This window comes from Meles meles, chromosome 13 (assembly GCF_922984935.1).
Source record: "Meles meles chromosome 13, mMelMel3.1 paternal haplotype, whole genome shotgun sequence".
NCBI lineage: Eukaryota > Metazoa > Chordata > Mammalia > Carnivora > Mustelidae > Meles > Meles meles.
The window spans coordinates 31,373,617-31,397,522 of NC_060078.1; the positions used below are offsets into that span (position 1 = coordinate 31,373,617).

A 23,906-nucleotide genomic window follows, 5' to 3' on the forward strand; every position below is an offset into this window, starting at 1 on the left:
CTTCTAGATAGTCTAGCCCCCAACATCTGGCAAAGGGGCTCCTGGGAAGGGCCTGGACCCATGATGGGGAGGGTGGCTAGGGACCCAGACCAGGCTCTGCCAGGCCTTGAATGGCATGGTGATCACTGTGGTCAGCATGGTTGGGAAATTCTGGGTCGATATTTATTGCCTTGTCATGTGTGGACCTGGGGGCCCTGAGGTCGGAATGCCCTTATACACTGCACTTTGAGAACCTTGGAGAATGAGAAGGGTGATGGGGTGATAAGAGGGTCCATGTCATAACAAGAGAGGCATAGCTTGGTGATCACAGTGGACACAGGTCCTTCTATGAAGGCAGGGCAGTTACTCCATTTGACAGAGGAGGAAACCGACGCCCAGAGAGGATGAGTGCCACAGCTTAGGAGTGGTGTCCCGAGACCCAGACCAGCCATCTGGATTCTAAATGACTCCTCTTTCCTGCCTGATGCTGAGGCGGGGTTTTGCGCGCCTGAGGGTGCCCTGTGATTTCAGGCTCTGTGTGGGCAGCCCGTGTCTGGTGTGACCCGGGGTTTAGCTGGAGAGTCCCCGAGTGAACCAGAGTGGGGTGGGCTCTTAGCTCTGGGTGGATCCTGTCCTGTTCCCCACGGAAGGGTCTGCCCACCTCTCTCTCCTCTGTGCAAGGTGCTCAGTGAATGAATGATTGAACAGTGGTGGTAGGCATTCATTTCTCCCCCCAGTGTTCATCAAGCGCTTGATTTATCTGCCATTTCATGCTCCAAAGAGTGGGGAAGTGAAAATGATCAGGATACAGTTCTCCCTGTAAGGAACCTGTAGTCCACAAAGGGAGACTTTAGTATTCACTGATCATGTGAGGATGAAGCAGGATTTCACACCAGGAGCTTCAGGCAAAGGGCTCTGGGCCCTGAGAAGAGGGACAGTCAGGAGCAGGCGACACTGGGACTGAGCAGGCACAGGGTGGGGCTGACAGGCGCTCAAAGAGGAGGGGCCAGTCTGTGCAAAGGCACAGAGGTGAGGCCGAAGGCCAGGCCCCCGTCCTGGGTAGCGGTGACACTCTCTTCCTCCTTTGGCCCTTGGCAGGAGTGCGTGGTCTTCTGTGTGCGGGAGGAGCCCGTGCTGTTTCTGCGTGCTGATGACGACTTCGTGCCCTACACACCTCGAGATAAGCAGAATCTTCGTGAGAACCTCCAGGGCCTGGGACCTGGGATCCAGGCAGAGAGCTTAGAACTGGCCATCCGGAAAGAGGTGAGGGTCCCTGGCGTGGGTGGAGGGCCCTCTCCCTGGCAGGCCGCGGGCATCTGTGTTGGGACCCTGCCTCCCAGCCCCACTTTGCTCTCACCGGCCCATGTTCACCCACTCTTCTGCCTTGCTCGGGCGAGTCGCCGGCTGCAGGACCTGCTTACCGGCAGCCGGAGGAGGGACATTTTCTATTCCCGGCTCCCTTTGCTTCTGCCCCTTTCCCACCCTGCGCACCTCCTCCAGGCTCAGCGCCTGTATTTAGCAGGGGCCTGGTGGCGTGGAAGGAGCGTTAGACTAGGAGCCCCAACACAGAGGGTCAGCCCTCCAGGAGCTGTGAGGCCCAGGTGAGCCACTTCTCTTGGTGGGCCTCTGGCTGTCTCTGAGGTGCCCCTGTTCTCCTGCACAACCTGGAGGCCTGTCAAGGGTTCTGACGCTGTTGGCCACTGCAGAGGTGTGTGCCTGGAGTCGGCGGCTACAGTGCCCCCGGAGGCTCCCACGGGCAGGAACCCGTGGTCTCCCATCTCCCGCTGGGGGCCTTATCTCCTCTGGCACCCAGCTGACTGAGCTTCCCCTGTCCTTGATTCTGATGGTGTAGCTGATTCCTGCTGCCTACAGGACATGGCAGGGCACTTCCACCCTGGCCCCAGCATGGGCCGTGTCATCTTGGGCAGAGGTTGCCACCCTTGGGCCACTGGCTACCACCGTCCCATCAGGCCTCCCAGGGCGCAGAGCACCTGGTTGCCCCTGGAGGAAGAGCAGCCTGTCTGTGGCCTCTGTGTGGTCTCCTCACTCTAGAGCTCGGCCAGGAAGGCCAGGAGGGGCCTGCAGGTCCGTCATGGCCCTCTGGCCCCCCACTCTGCCACACAGATCCATGACTTTGCCCAGCTAAGCGAGAACACATACCACGTCTACCACAACATCGAGGACCTGCTGGGGGAGCCCCACGCTGTGACCATCCGGGGTGAGGACGATGTGCACGTGACCGAGGAGGTGTACAAGCGGCCCCTCTTCCTGCAGCCTGCCTACAGGTACCGAGTGCCAGGCCTCCCCGATGTCAGCAGAGGGTTCAGGCCGCACGGATGCCTACGTGCTGGGCAGTGGTGCTTTCTGGCCCTGCTCCCCAGCTGTGGCCTCGCTTTCACTGTCTGCAGGCTGGGCTGAGCTCCCCACAGCCATCTCTCCCATAGGAATGCAGGGGTTGGGGGATGCCCAGGCTGTGTGGCCTACCTGACGGGTCTCTCCCCGTCACCTGGCAGGTACCACCGCCTGCCCCTGCCAGAGCAAGGGGCACCCCTGGAAGCCCAGTTTGATGCCTTTGTGAATGTTCTCCGGGTAAGTCAGGGCAGGAGGGGGCAGGGGGTGGTGGGAGCACAGAGTAGGGACAGGAGCCTGGAGAGCGGGTCTGGGTCTAGGCCCTGTCTCCATTGTGGTGCTCAGGGCGAGGGTGGCCTCTGGCCTTCCTCAGAGGAAGGCTTCCTTCTGTGTTGTGTAGGAGGTGGAAAGTGTGTGTGTGTGTGGCTGTGTATATTTGTGCATTCTCTAATGACAGAGCCCAGCACTGACAGTCTGAAGGCCTGGATGCTGGGCAGACTCAGTCGCTAACTTGGCTGTGTGATCTCGGACAAATCACCTGACCTCTCTGGACATCAAGTTATTGGGGCTCGGAGATTCTCATCTGTAGCCTCTTGAGCTGGTGTTTCCTGAGTACTGGTGTTTTCTTTCCCAGCCCCTGCGGGAGGCCACCTTATTTAATTTGCATCTCATGGGGATGTCAAATACAGGCCTGTCCCCTCTGAGCAGTCTCACTCCCAGGCCCAGCTGGCTGAGCTCCCCCAGGGCCGGGGCAGGAGGCAGGGCCGTGCTCCTCGGGGTGGGTGGAACAGATTAGGCTTAGACGTTTGCCAGAAGTGGCTGAACCCCCTGTCTAGGCACCCCTTGCCAAAGACTGCGGGGCACAGATGGGCCGATGTCATAACCCCCTCTCCCCGGACTTGGTCTCGGCAGAGGGTTTTCAGGTCATGCTTTGCTGACGGTCATGGTCTTTCCCAGGAAACCCCCAGCCTGCTGCCGCTCCGTGATGCCCACGGGCCTCCCCCTGCTCTCCTCTTCAGCTGCCAGACAGGCGTGGGCAGGACCAACCTGGGAATGACCCTGGGGTCCCTCGTCCTGTTTCACCACAGTGGGGCTGCCTCGAGGCCAGAGTGAGTATCCCAGGGCGCTGCAGGTGTGAGGAGAGGAGGGCGCAGGGCTGCCAGAGTGCTGGGGCCACGTCAGGAGCCCAGGGCCAAAGCCGGAGGTGGGGAACGTGGGGATCATTTCCTGGGTGCCACAGACTTGCTGAGTAATGTGGAAAAAGTCGCTTGACCTTTCCAGGCCTCAGTTTCCCCACTGGGGAAAATACCCCTTGCTTCCCCCAGCCTGAATGGCAAGGAAGACTTGGAACCTGTAGTCCAGGACCCCTCTGCGGCCATGTGAATGGAAGCATCAAGAGCGGGAGTGGGGGTGGAAGACTTTGGGGGTACTGCCTCTGCTACTGACCCCTACCTCGTCAGGGCTGTCCCCCAGCAGGCCAAGCCGCTGCCCCTGGGGCAGCTCCAGCTGATCCAGAGCTTTCTCCATGTGGTGCCTCAGGGGAGGAAGATGGTGGACGAGGTGAGCTGGGGGCTGGGGGCAGGGGCCGTGGAGGGGTGGGCCCTTCTCCGCCGGTGAGGTCTCTTCCTCCCCTGCACTGCCGCCTTCTTGGCAAACCATTCTTTCCCTTTCTCTTCCCTTCCATCTCCGCTGTCTTTCTCCGGCCCTGCCGCCCACCTACCACCCCTTCCCTGCCCCGGTCGCGGGCCCCAGGTGGACAGGGCCATCGCCGCCTGTGCCGAGCTGCATGACCTGAAGGAGGTGGTCTTGGGACACCAGAGGAAGCTGGAAGGCACTCAGCCCGAGAGCCCAGCCCAGGTGAGGCCTGGAGAGGGTCTGCTTTTGCCCGAGACCCGTGACCTCATTTTGTGAAACGTGTGAACTGGCTTCTTTGCGACTGACTTTTCCTGGTGACTTCTTCTCCCAGAGAAGAAAGGCGTTCAGGGAAAGGGCAGATGGAGTTGCTGGGCCGGCAGGAAGGACGGACAAGGAAGAGGGGAAGTTTACTTTCCCTGGCCGGGTCCCCTCGCTGCAGAATAAACAGGACGGAGGAAGGGGCTGCTGGCGGGGGTGCTGGGGGCCTCTGGAGCCAGAGACTTCCCAGACTGCTCCTGGTTCCCCCCGCCAGTCAACCCCTTGCTGTTTCCTAGGGTAGGCTAGGGTTTGGTCCAGCCTGCTGCTTCTGGAAGAGCGATCGGCTCTGGGCTATCTCAGCAGCTCTGTCCCTCCCTCTGGGGAGAGGCCGTTGTCTTGACAGTGTTTGCGCACAGCACGTGGAAGGAATCTAAGGCCTATGGAGACTTTTTCTTCTTTGACACTTTAAAAAAATATCTTTCGAAAGCAATAGTAGAGTACGGAAAATCGAGAAATTGGAGCAGGCAGAAAGTCACGCATCATGCCAGCACGGCTGCTGGGAGCATTTCAGGCCACTATCCTCCCATGTGCTTTGTTTGTGACAGTCTTGGTTCGGGTGCCCCCCGGACGCATTTATGCCTGCTTGTATAGCCCTTCTCCTCAGCCCCCCATGCCATCCCTCCTTTCGTTATTGCGGTTCTTGCCAGCTATGTGACTCCAGCCATCCTTGGCCTGCTAGGTTTAGAGCGTGGCCTCTGGCCTGACCACGTGGGGTCCTGGCTCTGCCATCTACAGGTTGTGGACATGGGCCTGTGCCTCAGTTTCCTTGCTTATAAAAAGGGAGCCATGAATGATAACCACCCCATAGAGTTGTTGCCAGGATCAGCTGAGATAAGAGCCATGACGCCCTTAGAAGGGAGCCTGTTGCAGAGCACGTGTCCCTGGGATGTCACTGTCATGGTTTACTAACCACGCTCCTCTGGCTGGACTGTCGAGTCCTTTCCAGTTCCTCACCAGTGTAAATTCTTTTGCAACAAGATAACTTCACGAAAATGAAGCTGTTGTGTATTTAGGATTTTTTTTTCCCCTTAGTCTAGATTAGAGGTTAGCAAATGGTGACCTATGGGCCAAATCCAACCCGCTACCTCGTTTTTGTGAATAAGTTTTATTGGAACATGGACTTGCCCATTCAGTTCCACACTGTCCGTGGCTCTCTCATGCTGCCAAGATGGGCAGGTAAAGCAGAGAGACCCTAGACTATTTACTGCCTTTCATCGAAGTAGACGTTTGCCGACCTCTGACCTAGATTCCCAAAGATGGGGTTCAGTGTAATCAAAGGGCATGACTTTTCTTGCGGGCCTCTCTGAATCTCACTTGCCCTCCAGAAGGTGGTACTGACCCAGCCGGTGAACCCTGAGATCCGAAGGTGGAGAGAGGGACTCTGGGATTCTCTCTGACAGCTCGTTACCCCAGGCTGGGCTGTGGTTATGACCTTTGTTTGGGGATCCAACTCTCCTTGCCATCAGTGGCATGATTGAACAAGTCAGCTCATTTCTCAGAACCTCTGTAAAGTAAGGGAAAAAATCATGGCTCCCTTGGAGCACTTTTATGAGGGTTTTTTTGTTTTCTCGTGGAGTGGGTCACAGTTCTTAAGGGAGGGCCTCTGGCTTAGAGAAGGGTGTTTCTATCCTTGTTTCCTCAACATGATTGGGCACGGCCCTGCATGTGCATGGCTTGGTGCAAAGGTGGTGTGGGGGAGAGGGAGGGTCCCAGCCTGTCTCTGGACACAGATCTGGTGGGCGAGGTGGTCCCTGTGTTGACAGCTGGAGTAGTCACCAAGAGCTTCCCTCTGGGCCACAGACTAATTGCAGCAAATGGGAGAGTGTTAGATGCTTGGAAGAATTTCTAGCCGGGCAGAACTGTGTTATAAAGGGAGGGATAGATTGTGTCTTGGGGATTTCTGAGGCTTAACTTCTGCCTTCGAGGGATGGGGACAGGGTGGCCCCGGGAGCCCTGTTTTTACCACCTGGCCCCCCTTCTGGGTCACCTTCTCTCAGGAAAGTTGCAGCCAGCACGGTTTCCGGCAGAGGGCGCTGCAGAGCCTGGAGCGATACTTCTACCTGATCCTGTTTAACTACTATCTCCATGAGCAGGTGGGCAGGGGGTTCAGTGGAACCACAACCCCTCCTCCTGGGATCCCTCCAGCCCTGTCCCCCACAGCGACTGGCATGGGGTTGTTGAGGACCCCTGTGGAGCTGGGGAAGAGAATGGGGGCGTATTTATTGGTCCCAGAGGAAGGTAGGTGTGGGAGGCCTGGAGAGACCCCGATAGAGTCCAGGCAAAGGGCCCACCTCTCTCTGCCCCGGGCCCCAGTCTCTGTACCCTTAGCCGAGGCATTGAGGCCTGGAAGGCTCTTGCTTTGGACCTTCTGGTCCTCTTGCCTCACCCCCTCCTCCCTGCCCTGGACCACGATGGATGTCTCTTGGGGTTCCGCCCCCTCCCCCAACAGGGTCAGCTGGGAGAGTTTGGGATGGCCTCGTGCCCCTGAACTCCCATCTCTTTCTGCCTCGGGCTGCAGTACCCGCTGGCCTTTGCCCTCAGTTTCAGTCGCTGGCTATGTGCCCACCCCGAGCTGTACCGCCTGCCTGTGACCCTGAGCTCAGCAGGGCCTGTGGCCTCTGGGGACCTCATCACTAAGGGCTCTCTGGTGAGTGTGGCTGGCTGGCTGGGGCAGTGGGAATGGGTGTGGGCTGTCCCCGGGGCTGGTGGGCCCTTGATTCCTGACGGCTTGGATTAACATCGTCCTCCTTCCCGGGAGACAACGGGGCGATGACCTTTGGGGTGGCAGATTTCCTGTGAGTGATGTAGGGTTGATCTCAGGCCCTAAGAAGCGTTTGCAGCTTTGGCCACTGCTGTTGTTCCCTCTCGTCATTCTCGAACCCACGTGCTGTAGGCGAGGAGGCAGGAGGCCTGGTTTGGATGTCTTTGCCACCAGCCTCTCATCGTAGAGCCTCACGGTCCTCCTCTGGAGGGCGGGCACTATCGCCTTTCTCCTTGCTGGGGCGGTGATGAAGCACCCAGTGTGCAGACGTGCTTCGTGGACTGTAAAGTGCTGGTGTCTGCCTTCCCCTGCCCTGCCTTGGGCCAGGCTCTGAAGCTCAGTCAGCTGCTGGGGGTCCCAGGCTTGCTGCTCTCCCCACAGGAGGCGGACGACCTCATCTCCCCAGACGCGCTCAGCACCGTCAGAGAGATGGACGTGGCCAACTTCCGCCGGGTACCCCGCATGCCCATCTATGGCACGGCGCAGCCCAGTGCCAAGGTGACCACCCCAGGGGCCCCAGGTCCACTCATGGGGTCAGAGGGGGTGATGGTTGAGCCCTTTCTCTGATGGCCCACTGATGGTCTCCTCCCAGGCCCTGGGGAGCATCCTGACCTACCTAACCGATGCCAAGAGGAAGCTCCGGCATGTCGTGTGGGTCAACCTGAGGGAGGAGGCCGTGCTGGAGTGTGACGGGCACACCCACAGCCTGCGGTGGCCTGGGCCCCCCATGGCCTCCGACCAGCTTGAGGTGAGGCCGTCCTGCCCTTTGCACACCCCAACCTTGGAGGCCTTCTGGGAAATTGGCCCTGGAGAATCTTCAGAAGGTCCCAGGCTCCTCTTGTAAATGGAGAAACTGAGGCCCCAGGAGGAGCAGACTCAGGGAGTGGCTGATTCAGGACTCCCACTTTGGTCATCTCCCTGGTTCTGGGTCTGGCTCTGACCCCTGAGGCTCAGGAAGGGGCAGGGGTCCACCCGAAAGCCAGGACCTGTCCTGGCCATGGCTGGCTCTGGCCTTCTGGGGTTGCCTTCGTGGCCTGAGCCCTCTGTCCCACCTTCCTCTAGAACCTGGAGTCCCAGCTGAAGGCCCACCTGAGTGTGCCTCTCCCAGGCCCCGGGGGTCCAGCGACCCACAGGTTCCAGACATGCCGCACCTCACAGGAGGTCTTCACCCAGCACCGCGGGGCCTACCCCGGCCTCACTTACCACCGCATCCCCCTGCCGGACTTTTGCGCCCCCTGCGAGCAGGTGAGGGGGCTGTGCGGCCTGGGCCCCTGGGGAGCCAGAGCAGGCCCTCTCTCACCCCTGCTCTGGCCTGGGCCGTGGCTGTGGGCACAGATCCCCCGAGGGCCTGGGAGCTTGTTCCACGAGCCTCCAGTGGCTTACTCACTCCTTTCCAAGCTTCGTGTCTGGGGGCGTGTACGCATCTCTGTGTTTATTCAGTGTCTCAGGTGTGTGAGGGGAAGCACATCCACGGTGTCTGTAGTGAATGTGCGTCTGTGGGGGAAGCGTGTTTGGAGTGTGTGTGGGTGTCCTGTGGAGTGTGTACATGTATGTGGCGGGTGGCTTGGTCTGGAATCCGACGGACATCTTGTCTTTCCCGGGGGATATGTGGCAGGCGTCTCTGGGGAACGGTGTGGTGTGGTGTGGTGTGTGTGTAGTGGGGTTGTGGGGTGCTTGTGTGTGACCGAGGTTGTTTGTGTGCTATGTGTGTGATCTCTGTAGGATTGTTTCTTTGTGTAGTGTGTGTTTTAAGGTCCGTGGGTACGTCTGTGGTGAGTGTGCCCAGTCCTTACTGTGTGCGGATCGCTGTGATATATCCGTTGCTTGGGTGGTGTGTCTGTGCGGGGTGTGGTTCCGGGCTGGGTGCCTGTGGGGACATCTAACCGCAGCCTGGAAGGGGCGGCCTGGGGGGCTGGTAGGTCCTGCCTCTGTGGGTCTGGTTGCCTGTTGTTTGTCGCCCCCTGGTGGACCCATGCTGCAAGGATGGGCTCAGGTTGGACCCCTGCCCTCAGGCTGGGACCTGAGTGGGGTCCCTCTCAGGCAAGCAGCGGGGCTGGGGGTCCCTGCGCAGCCCTGGGGGATGGAGCACATGTGCATGGCATACACATCTTTTGTGTCCTGCCTGGTGGAGGGTGTCTGTGCGTGTGTGTGTGGGGGGGTGGATGGATGGGTGCCTGGGGGAAGAGGGGATGACATGCCCCAGGGCAAGGGGTAGGGGTGGCTCTTTATAAGCATGCCCTCTTGTACCTGGCTGTCCCACGATTGTCCCACGTGGTGGGACAGTCCAAGTGGGATTGCCACTTGGAGGGGCAGGCCACGTTTGTCTGGAGTCTGCTTCCTATAGCTCCGGCTGCCTGACTCGGACCCTGGTCTCCCCATGCAGGATTTCGACCGGCTGCTCGAAGTTGTACGGGCTGCCCTTGCGAAGGACCCGGGCACTGGCTTCGTGTTCAACTGCCTCAGTGGCCAGGGCCGGACCACGACTGCCATGGTGGTGGCTGTGCTCGCCTTCTGGCACATCCAGGTACGTGTGGCTTGTCCTGTCCTGCCTGCACAGGGCAGGGTGCTACTCGGCCCCTGGGACCCTGGCTGTGGCAGGAGCATGTGGGGGACAGGGATGGTGCATGGCATGGTCCCAGAGCCTGTCCTATCAGTCCCGGGCAGAGGGCTTTGGGGCTGGCAGATCCCTGGCAAGGGGTTCCTCACATTGGGGAGGGGGCCACCTGGACGGACGTGCTCCCTGTCCCAGTAGCTGTCCTCCCTCAGGGCTTTCCCGAGGTGGGCGAGGAGGAGCTCGTGAGTGTGCCTGATGCCAAGTTCACCAAGGGCGAGTTTGAGGTGAGCACACCCCACAGGGCCCCCTGGGGCCCCCTGGGTAAGGGGAGAGGGCTGACAGTTCTGGGGGATCTTCAGAGCTCCTCTTAATTACATCAGCTTCTCCCATGTCATCATCTCTGTGCTCCCCTGCTCCCATTTCACAGATGAGCACAGGTCAGCTTGGGCTCTTGAAGAAGAGGGAGCTAGACCGACACCCCCCCCCCCCCCGCCACTTGGCCCTGCCCCTGGGCTGCTCTGTGCCTTAGGGGAGGCCTTGGCCACATTTTGTCTGGATGGCGCTGACGACTGCCTCACAGGTGCCGGGGCCCCAGCTGTGGCTGGTAACCTTGATGCCGGGCCGTGGCCTGTCCCACCTCACCCCTGTTTCAGTCCAGGGCACTGGGTGGACAACCGCTCACATTTCTGATTTAGTCACCCCTGTATTGTGCACCTGCCACATGTCATCACCACAGACACCCTGCAAGCAGGCAGCGAGGTCCCTATCTTATGGGGGGTGCTCAGTGCTGGCATGGGGCTCTCTGGTGTTGGTGCTGTGGCCATCTGGCCACACAGTATTCCCCTCCCCCACTGTCCCTGCTGTCTGTCACCCTGGCCTTTGCGTGCTCCCTCAAACTTGCCAAACTCCCTCAGCTTCTCGGCCTTTGCATCTGCTCTTCCCTCTCCTGAAACTCCCCCCTTCCTTCTCACTGATTCGCTGATTCTGGATTTTTATTTTTTCATTGTGGTAAAATGTACATACCATATAACTGACCATTTTGAGTGTCTTTAAGTGTATAGCTCTTTGGCATTGAGTACATTCACTGTCGTGCAACTGTTATCACCATCCATCTCCAGAATTTTCTCTTCATTGCAAACCGACCATACCCATGAAACAGGAACTCCCCATTGCTCCCTCCCCAGCTGCTAGTGATTACTGTTCTACTTTGTGTCTCTATGGATTTGACTGTTCCCCATACCTCATACAAGTAGAATCACCCAGTATTTGTCTCTTTGTGTCTGGTCTATGTCATTTAGCATCATGTCCTCCATGTTGAGCGTCTTTTCGCTTTCACTCCTTTTCAAGGCTGAGTAGTATTCCCTTGTATGTATGGACCACATTTTGTTTATCCACTCATCTGGCGGTGGACACTTGCGTTATTGTCACCCTCTGGCGACTGTGAGTCATGCTGCTGTGAACATGGGAGCCCAAATACCTATCCGGATATCTGCTTGCAGTTTCAGAGGTGGAATTGCTGGATTGTACAGTGGCCTGCTTGATTTTTAAATGGCAGACATATTGTCGTTGGTGGCAGTAGCGCCATTTTTCGTACCCACCGGCAAAGCACAAGAGGTTGAGTTTCTCCATGTTTTTGCCAACACTTGTTGTCTTCTGTTCTGATAGTATCCGTCCTGGTGGATGTGAGGTGATATCTCATGGTTTTGAGTCCCATTTCCCTGATGACGAGTGATGCTGAGCATCTTTCCAGATGCTCGTTTGCTACCTGCATGTCTTCTGTGAGGAAATGTCTGTTCACGTTCTTTGCCCATTTCTGATTTCGTTTGTTTTGTTGCTGAGTTACAGAAATTTTAAATATATTCTGGATATCAATCCCTTAGTAGATATACAATTTGCAAATATTTCCCTTCATTCTGTCAGTTGCCTTTTTATGGTGTTGATGGTGTCCTTTCTTTGGTTGCCTGTACGTCTGATGGCCTGTCCAAGAAGTCACTGCCACATGCCATGTCATGGAGTTTTCCTCTGTATTTTCTTCTGCCAATTCTATGGTTTTAGCCCTGGGTTTAGGTCTTTGATCCATCTTAAGTTAAATCTGCATGTGAGGGGCGCCTGGGTGGCTCAGTGGGTTAAAGCCTCTGCCTTCAGCTCAGGTCATGATCCTGGGGTCCTGGGATCGAGCCCGGCATTGGGCTTTCTGCTCGGCAGGGAGCCTGCTTCCCTCTCACTCTCTCTGCCTGCCTCTCTGCCTACTTGTGATCTATCTGTCAAATAAATAAACAAAATATTTAAAAAAATTGTTAAAAAAAATCTGCATGTGAATATCCAGTTTTCTCAGCACCACTTGTGGAGTGGGCCTTGAGGGGGCCCTTTGTGTGGGGTGAGCCTGTTGCTGGGGCAGGAAGCCCCACCAACCCCCACCCCCCCTTAGTTTTTTCTGTGCTCTCCTGGCCTCAGGTGGTGATGAAGGTGGTGCAACTGCTGCCTGACGGGCACCGCGTGAAGAAGGAGGTAGATGCAGCCCTGGACACGGTCAGCGAGACCATGACGCCCATGCACTATCACCTGCGGGAAATCATCATCTGCACCTACCGCCAGGTGAGCCTTGTCCCGACCCAGGTGTCCCACCCCCAGTGCACAGCGAGCTTGGGGCTGACTGGATGTGAGGCAGCTGGGGCTCCCGTGGCACCCTCATCAGTTCTGTTACTCCTTCCCCTTCTGGAAGTGACCTGTGAAATGGAAACACGCCCAGCCCCAGCTCACCCTGGCTTGATTTGGGGAGTGCTTGGTGAGGTGTGTGTGTCGGGGATGATCAGAGCGTTTGACAACTGTGGCAGCCCTGGAACCGGTCAGGGATGTGGCCTGTCAGAACCAGCACCCCATCCTGACCCCTGTGGTGCCAGGTGTTAACCCTTCAGGTTCTGGGTCGTGGGGGGCGCTGAGGGTCCTGGGCAGGAGTCAGGTAGCTAGGTGGGGCCACTCCGGGGCTTGGCACGTGGCCATCTAACAACCGGCAGGGCACCCATTCAGGGTTTTAACGGCTGATGCTGCGTGACTGCTCAGGACCTGTGTATGTCTGCGCTACCCGGGGTCTGGGGCTGGCTCCCAGACTGAACTTCTCTGTTAAAAATTGTGTTTGGGTGACTCATTAAATGATAGGAATGAAAATGTTTCCATAAATTTACAAATTTTCTGTAAAAGCGCAGAGTTTCAGCCTATTTAGAAAAAAAGTGTGTCGTTCCGTTAGCTATGTGTGGGGCTCTGTCATACACAGCTCTCCTGGCTCAGTCAGATGATTTGACATTATCTTCTGGTAACCATGTTCACCTACTCCCATTCCAGAGGCCAGGCTTCTGTTGACCTCAGCAGTGGGAGGATAGGGATCCCTGAACCCCATGCAGGGCTCCCTGGTGCAGGGGTGACGGGGCGGGGTGGGGGTGGAGCGGAAGATATAGAGTCATTCCCCAGTATGGCCGCTAGGTGGCCTTAGTGAGCTGAGTCTGGGTCAAATTCTCAAAGAGGCTGAAGAGCAGAAGGCCTTCATTCTCTAATCTGGTCCTTTTCACCCCGGTGGCACACTTGTTTCACACGGGAGCTTTAAAACATTCCCACGCCTGAGTTCCATCCACAGAGTCTAACTTACTAGGTCTCCTTGGGGGCCCAGGGTGTGGGTGTTTTTTGTACAATTCCTAGGTGATTGTAATGCATAGTCAAGGTTGAAAACCATCTCATCTAAGCGGGAGTCCCCAGCTGTGGTGAGTTTCAAGATCACCTGGGGAGCCCGTTGCTGGCCTCCAGTTCTGAGTTTCTGATTCCGTAGGTCTAGAAAGCTCTAAGATGATGCTGATGCTCCTGGTTGGGGGCCCCTTCTGGGGGATTTGCTGCAGCCAAGTCTCACCCTTTTGCTGTGTTCTAAATGACAGCTTTATGGAGATAGAATTCACATACCACACAAAACAATTATTTAAAGTACAATTCCCCGGTTTTTAGTACATTCTGAGAGCTATGTAGCCATCATCACAGCCAGATACAGAATATTTTCATCGCCCCATTTTAGGCAGCCGTGAGTCTACTTTCTGCCTCTATGGATTTGCCTATTCTGGACATTTCATAAAAATGGAATCACGCACCATGTGGTCCTCATGACCATCTTCTTTCACTCAGCACGATGTGTTCAAGTTTCATCTGTGTTCTAAGCAGGATCATGACTTCATTCCTTTTTGTGACTAATATTCTATTGTGTGGATATATCACATTCTGTTTTTGGTGTCATGCCTAATCTAAGCTCATGAGAATTCACCTCTAAGAGGTAAGTAGTTTTCTTCTAAGAGTTTTGTAGTTGTAACTCTTACATTTAGTCTTTGATTCATCTTGAGTTAATTTTTATATATGGTGTGAGGTGGAGATCCAACTCCATTCTCTTATATGTAGATATCCAATTTTCCTTGCACATGTGTTGAAAAGACAGTTCTTTCTCCCACTGAATTATTTTGACACCTCTAAAAAAAGTCTATTGACTGTAAATATGAAGGCTTATTTCTGAGCTTTTAATCCTGTTCCATTGATCTGTTTGTCTGTTCTATGCCAGTACTATACTGTCTTGATTACTGTAGTATTGTAGTGAATTTTGAAATTAGGAAATGAATTCTCCGAGTATGACTTCTTTTTCAGAACTATTTTGACTATTCTGGGTCCCTTGTATTTCCATATGAATAGGAATTAGTATTAGCTTGCTAATTTCTGAACGGAAATAAAAAAGGCCAATTGAGATTTTGATAGGGATTTTGAAGCAGATCAATTTGGGGAGTATTGCCATCTTAACAATAGTTCTTCTTTTGATGCATGAACATGAAATGTCTTTCCATTCACATAGGACTTCTTTGCTTTTTCACAAGACATTTTATAGTTCCAGAATGTGAATTTTACACTTCTTATATTAAATTGATTCATAAGTAACTTATTGCTTTTGTGCTATTATAAATGGAGTTAATTTCTCAATTTCATTTTTTAGTTTGTTCATGGTTACTATATGGAGATGCAATTGACATTTGTATATTGATTTTCTATCTTGCAACCTTGCTAAACTAATTCATTAGTTTTCATACTTTCCTTAGTGAATTTTTTAGGATTTTCTATTTAAAAGATCATGTCATATGCAAATAGAGATAGTTTTGCTTTTTCCTTTCTAATTTGGGCTCGTTTTATTTAATTTTCTTGCTTAATTGCCCTGGCTAGATCCTCCAGTGGAAAATTAAGCAAAAGTAGCTAGCAGAGACACCCCCCTCTAGTTCCTGATCTTATGGGGAAAACTTGCAGCCTTTCACATTAAATCTGATGTTAACTGGCTTTTTCTTTTCTTTTCTTTTTTTTTAAAGATTTTATTTATTTATTTGGCAGAGAGAGATCATAAGTAGGCAGAGAGGCAGGCAGAGAGAGAGGGAAGCAGGCTCCCTGCTGAGCAGGGAGCCCGATGCGGGACTCGATCCCAGGACCCTGGGATCATGACCTGAACCGAAGGCAGAGGCTTTAACCCACTGAGACACCCAGGTGCCCTAACTGGCTTTTTCATTTGTACTCTTTGTCAGCTTGAGAAAGTTCCCTTCCATTTTTAGTTTATGGAGTGTGTTTTTTTCTTTTAATGAGGAGATGTTGACTATTGTTAAATGCTTTTCCATATTTGTTGAGATGATTATCATGGTTTTTGTCCTTTATTCTATTGATATGGTATGTTATTTTAATTGAACTTTAGGTGTTAAACCAACCTTGCTTTCTGGGATAAATCCTACTCAGTCATGGTGTGTATCTTTTTATGTTGTTAGATTTGGTTTGTTGAGGATTTTTGTGTCAGATTCATAAGAGATCTCGGTCTCTTTTGTCTTTGTTCGGTTTGGCGTCGGTCCTACTGGCCTCACGGAATGTGACTGTCTCAATTTTGCAGATGAGACCGAAACCTCAAGAAGGGAGAGGCCATCATACGTGCATTAGTCAGCTCAGGCTGCCACAATAAAATACCACAACCACATGGCTTAAACAACAGAAATTTATTTTCTCACATTGTGGAGGCTGGAAAGTCCAAGATGAAGGTTCTGACCGATTTGTTTCCAGAGAGCACTCTCACCGTACTTGTACACGGCGACCTTCTCTCTGTGTACTTCCACGGCCTTTCCTGGCTGCCTGGATATGGACAGATGGCGGGATGGGAGAGAGATAGAGGGAAGGGGCTGTCTGATATCTTTTCTTATAAGGACACTAATCTTAGAGATCCTAGAACAAAGAAAGAGCTAAAAGCAGCCTCAATCCCAGTAGCTGGGATTCATGAGGCCAGTTTAAAACAGGGAAGGACCTTTCTAGGGTTGCCAGTATATAACCTTGCTAAACGTGTCCATTTTAAAGAAAGGAGAGATGGAAGGAAAGAAAGAAGCAACAATTTAAAAACCTAAGTACCATCTACACGGTTGACATTTCATTAAAAAAAGGATATTTTAGTACCAGAAAGGTAGAATGGACGTGATCTGGGAGTAGAATAGACATGATCTCAGAGTAGAGTCCTTGAACAGATTTATGTTTCTAAGTTCCTGTGGACCCGTGAAACTGGTTATGGACCCAGATTTGGGAATCACAGCTTTTGGTGACCAGGCCCCTATATCCTTTAGCGAGAAAAGGCAGAATGTCTTTCCTCCAAGATCACCCTGCACTTGACCTGGCCTGGCTAGACCCAGAGCGTAAGTCCTACTTAGGTCAGGATGGCCTGAGCTGCCCCAGCTGCCTTGAGATTAGAAGGAGCCTCTGGCCTGCTCTGTGCATGCCTATATGTGGACTCTGGAATGGCTGGATTGTTCTGGGCTGACGGGCAGAAGGAATGTGGGTGTGGGAGTTGGAGGAGCCTGGGTTTCAACAGCCATCTTCATCTTCTCTGACTGCCTGCGTCTCCACCTGCCAGACAGGACCGATACTGCTTCCTGGCAGGGCTGTGTGTGTGTGTGTGAGAAGGACTCAAGGGACCAGAAGTACAGGGCTGACACGCAACGAATGTTCGACTAATGGGAGGGCTCTGAGGATCCCTGTAGGGCCAGAGTGTCCTGTGATGTCCTGTAGCTTCAGAATCCCCACAGAGACCCTCAGGTTTCAACACTAAAAGACTTACAGAGCATTTGTCCCCTCTGTTGACAGATGAGCTAAAGAGCGGTTTTCTAGGGTTCCATGTGCGTTGCTCTCAGAGCGGGGCTGAGAGGCAAAGAGCCTCGCTCCCAGACCCCAAGCCTCTAAAAGTTACTCCAAACCACCCAGCACCTGGTCCGTGTTTAGATTTTCTCAGTGGTCTCCCAGAGTCCTTTTGCGGTTGGATCAGGATCGAGATCAGAACCACAGATCACATGTGGCTGATGTGGCCCGTGGAGCCCAGGGCTGTTCTTCTCCCTCTCCTTCCCCTGAAGCGTAACCCCAGAGGGAAGCGGGTTGCTTACTAGACACCTGCGGTCTGGACCTGGCTGGTCGCACCCCGAGCTCTAATCACAGGTGATGCCGTGGGCTTCCATAGGAGGTACAGAAGGCCCTGTGGTGTCTCTTGGGACCGGGCAACTGCTGGAAGTCGTCCCCTGGGTTCTTTATTTCACTGAGGGTTTACAAAATGCTGATACACTGGTGCTCTCATTCCCCCTCCGTTAGCTAACTGCAATCATTCCAGAAAGATACTCCCTGAGGAGGTGTGGCGGAGGCAGGAAGGCAGGGCCCGAGCTTCGTTTTTCATTGGACTTGCTCGTGTTAAAGGAGGTTTGCAAGGTGGGCTTCTCTAAAGCCGAGGGGAAGAATGTTGGGTTCGGGGAGCCTTGGGTTCTTCCAGACTTGGACTTGGAGCCTGTGATGTGGGTCTGGGTGACTGGGGTGGTCTGAGAGAAGGAAGATGGAGGGGCTCCTGAGGGGAGGCTGGGAGTTGCCTAAGGCCAGGGCTGGAGGCCAGGAGACCCAGCCTCCACACGTCCCGACTCAGAAACAGTGTGGGAGGTGCCCCCACGAGGCTCACTGAGCATTTCCACTTCCACGGTCTGGCTCAGTATCTGTGCCTGAGGAAGGGCAGGCTGTACCTCATGGCCATGGGTGCATTTGAGGAAAGGAGGCCCTGGGCTTGCCCAGGAACCCATAGCTGGTGGATAGCAGGAGGAGAGCGAGACCCCAGGCCCGGACTCCCAGGTGGGGCCCTCTCCGCCCTGCCGCCCAAGTTGGCGGACAGTTTCAGCTCCTTCTCTCCTCAAGCCCTGCTGCTTCGGGGGTTGGGGGAAGCAGAACTAGAAGCCATAATCCGTGCTCTTGTGTTCCCAGCCTGAGGTGGCCAGAGGACAAGAGCACATCGCAGACTTGGGTCATAAGCACAGAGGGAGGAATGGGACTGTGGCTGCACACACGTTTTCCACAGAGACAGGCCTTCCCTGGTACGACAGTCTTGGCCCCCCTCTCTGCCTGGGCTCGCCCCAGGCAGCCCAGCGATGTGTCCTCCACTCTCTAGAGTGCAGTGAGACTGGGCCGGGGCCTGATCTGCCTTATGTGTGTGAGGGGGCCAGAATGCTCAGGGCATTTTAAAAACCACCTCAAAAAGAAAAAAGAAAGAGAAAGCTCTTTGAACTAAGCCACTCTGGGAGGTGGCGATAGAGGTGACAAGGCTGGGCCCCAGGCGGAGGAGAAGGCTGTCCTTCTCCTGTCCCCAGCCCACAGTGGGGACACCATCTGGTGAATTAGCTGTTTCCTGCTGGGCCTGGAAAGGGAAAAATATTTGTGACAGAAACTCAGGTCAGGGCTCCTGGAAGAAGTCCTGCTAGAATCATTAATGCCAGGAGCCTTTTCCTTAGCTTTGGCTGGTGACGTTAATTCTTAGTGTACTGTGTTTTGAAGAGTCTAATGTGTCTCCCTTCTGTCCCTTCAGAAGGAGTTTGAAGAAAAACTAAGATAAAAGTAGCCACACAGAGAACTCAGGAGGGGAACACAATAAAATGTCCTTTGGTCTTGAAGTGAGATTTCGTTTTTAAATCTCTAACTTTGAACTGTGCTTTTTGAGTTTTCTAAGAACTTACTCTTTTGTCTCCCTTGGTCCTCGGGGCGGCTGGTAAGGAGGTGACGGTAGGTTTTACTAGACCATTTTCCTGAGAAGGACACTGAGGCCTAATGACACCGTGATAAGCTCAAAGCAGGACCAGAACCTATCTCCCAACACCTCAGCCCACGTTCCTTTCCTCCCTGACAACCATGACTCAGGGGGCAGTCTGGTTGTGGTGGAAAAAGGAAGGGGCCAGTGAGGGAGCCACCAGGGCCTACCACACGCGCTGCCCTGGGTTGGTGCCGAGTTGCCAAAACGTCAGAGGTTTAGCTCGGTGCCCCCAAAGACAAAGGGTGTTACCTTCAGAAGAATACAGATCCCAGGTGGGGTCGCCTCTCAGTTTCTCCGTGACTCTGGCTTGGCCAAAGTCGTCCCTGAAGGCCTCATTCCAGTAGGTAATGTGTCTCCAGGGTCTGGGCCGTGCAATCAGAGCAGCCTTGGAATGCTGTAAGCTGTCACAGAAAATATGATGGAAGGAAGAGTTACTCGGGGGGATGAGTGGCTGCTCGAATGGTGTGTGTGTGTGTGTGTGTGTGTGTGTGTGTGTGTAGGGCACGTGTTCTCAGACCTGAGACCTCTCTTGCTTTCCCCTCCTTCTCATGGTGTGACTGAGCCAGAACGATCTTCCCCCTCCAGGGCGACTTCCTGCTTTAACCTGCCGCAGCCATGCCCTGCCCACCTGCCCTGAGCCAGGCTTGGCCCTAAGTGTGCCCCTGGAGGCTTGGAGCTCTCGTGGTTCGGGAGGGTCTCCATCTCAGCCCATACACTCCCCAGGGAGACCCGCATTTGTGCTCACTGCTGCCACTGTTCACCTTCTGGTTGTCCCTCTGGGATGCCTCTTTCTGCTGTTCATCTCTCTTCTGCTGGGCCAGGGCTCATCTCTGACCCCTTGGCCCCCAGGCCCCGCCTGGGGCAAGTAGGACTCCACAGATGTCTGGCCAGTGAGCCGACCAGTGAGCCGAAGGCTGAATAAGTCACCGTGTGATTAAATAGGAAAACTGACTCCTCCCCTTCCTTGAACCTTTTTGTTCTTTGTCCACATTGTTGGTCTGCCAGGAGAGGGCACTCTTCTCCAGCCGCCCAAAATGCGGAGTCTGGGTGGGAAGCCGGAAGTTCTAGCCAGGGCTCTGCTAGGATAGCTCCCTGCACAGCCCTGGCTGGATTGCTTTGGCCTGTCTGGGCCTTTCCTTTCCCATCTGTCACCTGGGGTCACTGTTGCTTCTCCAGCTGCCTGTAAGGGTGGCAGTGAGCACAGATTGTTTCCAAGGTCAAGTGAGAGTGGGGTGTGTAGGGTGCAGCGGGGTGGGGGGGGGAACACCTGGCCAGCACACTAGCTTACGTACAGGGCAGTGGGCTCCTGAGGGCTGTCTTGGCACCGCATCCCGGAGCCTGGCCTAGGAGTAAATGATGTTTGTGGAATGAAGGGTGCACAGAGAAGCCTGTGGTGCCAGGTTTTGGCCCTTCCTGCTTTGAAAGTACTGAATAAAATGTGTTCTTTGGGGGCGCCTGGGTGGCTCAGTTGATTAAGCATCTGCCTTCATCTCAGGTCATCACCCCAGGGTCCTGGGATCGAGCCCTGCATCGGGCTCCTTGCTCAGTGGGGAGCCTGCTTCTCCCTCTGTGTCTCCCCGGCTTGTGCTCTCTCTCACAGTCATGTGCGCTCTCTCTCTCTCAAATAAATCAATAAATCTTTAAAAAAAAAGTTTCGTTTGGAAAACTGGCTGCTTGTCTATGGGCCAAGGGCCATTTTCTCTCTTCTGGGGACAAGGTGTAGAAAGCATCCTTGTGCTCGAGGCCCTGGGAGAGGCCCGAGGACGGAGTTTGCAGGGACTCCTCGAAAGCCTCTGGAAGCGGCTGGCACTGATTGCTTGAGAGCCAGTGTCTGACAGGGAGAGGGTAGCACTGGGCTTTGAGAAGGACGGGGGGGTCGGCGCTCGGGGACCTCGCCCCTTAGAGACTAAAGTCTTCAAGGGCTGCCCACTGCCTGCCCAGCTGGACAGCAGAGGCTACCAGGCCATCCGTGCTCATTGCTATGAGTGGATCAGGGAAAGGGCAGCAGGTGGACTCCAGGAACGAAGGTGTCTTCCGTTTGGGGCTGACTCAGGCCCTGAGCCTGACCTCGCTTGCTCTTCTTGTTTCTCTCCTTGGGCTCTGGTTTTCCCCTGGCCTGGGCTGCATCCAGCTCTCCATGCGATCCGGCAGATCAGCTCATCTCTTTGACCTCGGTTGCCCCTTTTAGAAAGCAGAAGGGTTGATGTAGGTAAGGCCGGGCTGTCTGTGATGCAGGGCTTGATAAAAATGGGAGATCGAAGTATTCGGCAGACATTTCTTGTAGGCCTCCTGAGTGCCAGGCACTGTGCTAGTTCCGGAGATGCCTCGTGGATAGCCCAGGGAAGTTCCTGCCCTCATGGAACCCACGCTCCAGTGAGGGAGATACACAAGGAACAAGACATAGGTCAAAGTCACGTTCTGTCTGGGTGGGATGGGTCTGTGGGGGTAAGGGGATTGCAGTTTACATGGGGTCTGGGTCAGGAAGGGGCTTGATGAAAAGGTGCCATTTGAACACAGACCTGAGGGGGTGAGGGAGATCCATGCTGACATCTGGACAGAGGGATACGGCAGGTGCAAAGGCCCTGAGGTGGGCTTCCTGGTATGTGTGAGGAGCAGGAGAGGAGGTCAGAGGTTACAGGGGCAGGGGGCAGGTGGCATGGGGCCTGGTCTGGGATTGCACAGATGATTACACAGATGTTGGCTTCTACTCTGAGCACCAGTGGGGGCCTGTGGAGCGGGTTGAGCAGAGGAGCAAACGTAAGGTTCTAGCCGGCTCACTCGGGGGCTGTATTTGGAATAGACTGCAGGAGTGGGGTGAGGGGGACGAGGAAGGCCAGTCAGGGACTGTCACTGAGGTGACACGGCTTGGGCTGAGGTGATAAAGAGGCGAGCATCAAAGCAGTTGACGAGATGCCCTGACTGGTTGGCTGTGGGGCTGAGAAAGGGCAAAGTTAGGGCGGAAGACCAGGTTTTGGCCTGAGCAGCGGGAAGAATGGACATTAAGATGGGCAGACCTGTGGACCGGCAGGTTTTGGGAGAGCTCGGGAGGCTCACCTGGGACACGTTTTGTGAGTGTGAGAAGTTGGTTTGATATCTACCTAGAGCTCTCCAGCGTGGCGGGACGCTCGGAGTCTCCATTCAGCCCAGATTCTGGATTCCCGGAGGCAGAGGCGCACGTGTGGGGTCCCTGGTGTCCTTTCTGGACTCTAGGTTCCAGAAGGCACTGGAAGCATGAGAGTGGCTGAGCTGGCCTGGGGAGTCCGTGCTCATCTACCTGCCAGGTGCCTGCTGCGTGCCTGGTCTGCGTCCTGACACTGACATTCGGGGTGGTGGGGAGGACGGAAGTTGTAAACCTCGTTATAATCTGATGCCTGTCCCCAGGACTGTTTTCAAGACTGGTCATTCCTTGGGGAGCAGAGGAGACCGAGAAGAGGCTGGAGCACTCAGAGCGGGCTTCAGGGGAGCCGGGGCTCGGCCTGGGCCTGGAGTGCTGAGTGGAGCAGGGCCAGGCCTAGTGGAAGGGAAGGGCTTTCCAGGCAGAGGGAAGGCAGGGGCTCAAGGTACAGAAGCAAGTGAGGCAGGGCTTGGTTGAGCTTGATGCCCACAGGGCCCAGAGGGGTCAGAGAGCTGGGCATTTGGAATTTGTGTCCCAGCTGGGAACTCTGACGTTGGCGCTTACTTAGCCTTGCCCAGCCTCATCTGCAAAATGGGCGTCCCTCTAGGAGGCGTTTAAGGATCTAACACTCCGCTCTGGATGTGATAAGCTCAGCCTGGCACGTGGCATGCTGTAGACCCTTGACACACCTGGGGAGGGGGATCAGCCCTGCCTTGGTGGGTCTCTTCCACATGGCCCGGCAAAGGGCAAGAGCTTCAAGAGAGCCACGGCTGTAGACGCTGGGCCTACGTGGATGCCAGCCACAGGCCTGAGAAAGCCGAAACGCCCAGCACCCTTGGCCACCTTTCCTAAGCTCCTTCTATTTTAGGGCTCGGTCCCAATGGAAGCGGAAGCCTTGTCCAGAGTCACCACAGCTAATGACAGCCTGGCCTGCCAGGCCATTTAAAAACGGCTCTGCTATTTTTATCAACAGGAGGAGGTTGGCCTATCCTTGTCCCCAGGCAGTGCCCACATCGGGTTTTAAGGAATTTTAAGGAAATCAGGCCTTGATAGGAAGATGGGTCATTGTCTCAAATCACAGACTATGATCGCGCTCAGGAAGTGCCCACGGAACCTTCTGGGGGTGTCAGGTGTCACCTTTACTTGTGGTCTGAATTTAGAGATAATTCTACCCTACCTCGCTGGTAGGGCTCAGAAGGAGTCACCCAACCTCTTGACCCTGAGTTTTGCTCAGAGGCGGTCCTCTCTGGTGTGTCTGGGAGCAGCAGGCCCCTGTCCCCATGGGAGTGAGGGCTTGGGGAGGACAGGTCTGGGTGCCCGTGTCCATGGGCCAGCCCTGGAGCCGTGGGCTTCTAATGCCCATGGGATATTTCCTTAGCACTAATTGAAAGTAGTTTCAAACGGTTCCTGTCTTGTGGAACTGTGGGTGATTTTCCCTCCTTCAATAAGGGTGGTGGTGGATTGGCCATACTTTATCTCTAGGTAAATTTTTTTTGGGGGGTCCACTACCTAATTTCTAAACAAAATTGCTTTTTTTTTTTTTTGAGCACCTGGTGGATTTATCCTTAAAACAAGAGGCACCCTGCCCTACCCTGCTAAGGTTGTCTCCGGCAGCAGCCCTGGGGCCATTTCCACCCTCACCCCCTCCAGTAGCCCTCCATGGCCCCTTTATCTGTAGGATCAGGGCCTGGCTGGCCTTCCACACCCTATTCTCATCTCCCCCCATTGCTTCTTTCTCTGTGCCCCTCCCCTGTCAGTCTGCCTTGGACACCCCTCACTCTCCGGCCCCTTCCTCCTCTTCTCAGGGCACCTTTCTTTTTTTTTTTTTTTTTTTAAGATTTTATTTATTTATTTGACACACAGAGAGAGATCACAAGTAGGCAGAGAGGCAGGCAGAGAGAGAGAGAGGAGGAAGCAGGCTTCCTGCTGAGCAGAGAGCCCGATGCGGGGCTCGATCCCAGGACCCTGAGATCACGACCTGAGCGGAAGGCAGCGGCTTAACCCACTGAGCCACCGAGGCGCCCCTCAGGGCACCTTTCTGGCTGCCCCTTTTCCTAACCCG

At 54.6% G+C, this 23,906-nt stretch overlaps 1 protein-coding gene across 4 annotated transcripts in view; it reads left to right on the forward strand.

Moving 5' to 3' along the window:
- PALD1 (phosphatase domain containing paladin 1) overlaps nt 1–23,906 on the forward strand; it is an 88,509-nt gene that overhangs the window by 58,756 nt on the left and 5,847 nt on the right. For all 4 annotated transcript variants that reach the window (XM_046027907.1, XM_046027906.1, XM_046027908.1 and 1 more), the window contains exons 5-18: nt 1,078–1,242; nt 2,104–2,264; nt 2,493–2,568; nt 3,286–3,437; nt 3,789–3,888; nt 4,081–4,185; nt 6,279–6,374; nt 6,800–6,928; nt 7,424–7,540; nt 7,635–7,790; nt 8,105–8,287; nt 9,426–9,566; nt 9,809–9,880; nt 12,051–12,191. In XM_046027907.1, coding sequence (XP_045883863.1) covers nt 1,078–1,242; nt 2,104–2,264; nt 2,493–2,568; nt 3,286–3,437; nt 3,789–3,888; nt 4,081–4,185; nt 6,279–6,374; nt 6,800–6,928; nt 7,424–7,540; nt 7,635–7,790; nt 8,105–8,287; nt 9,426–9,566; nt 9,809–9,880; nt 12,051–12,191 — 1,794 coding nt within the window. The remainder of the gene's footprint in view (nt 1–1,077; nt 1,243–2,103; nt 2,265–2,492; nt 2,569–3,285; nt 3,438–3,788; nt 3,889–4,080; nt 4,186–6,278; nt 6,375–6,799; nt 6,929–7,423; nt 7,541–7,634; nt 7,791–8,104; nt 8,288–9,425; nt 9,567–9,808; nt 9,881–12,050; nt 12,192–23,906) is intronic.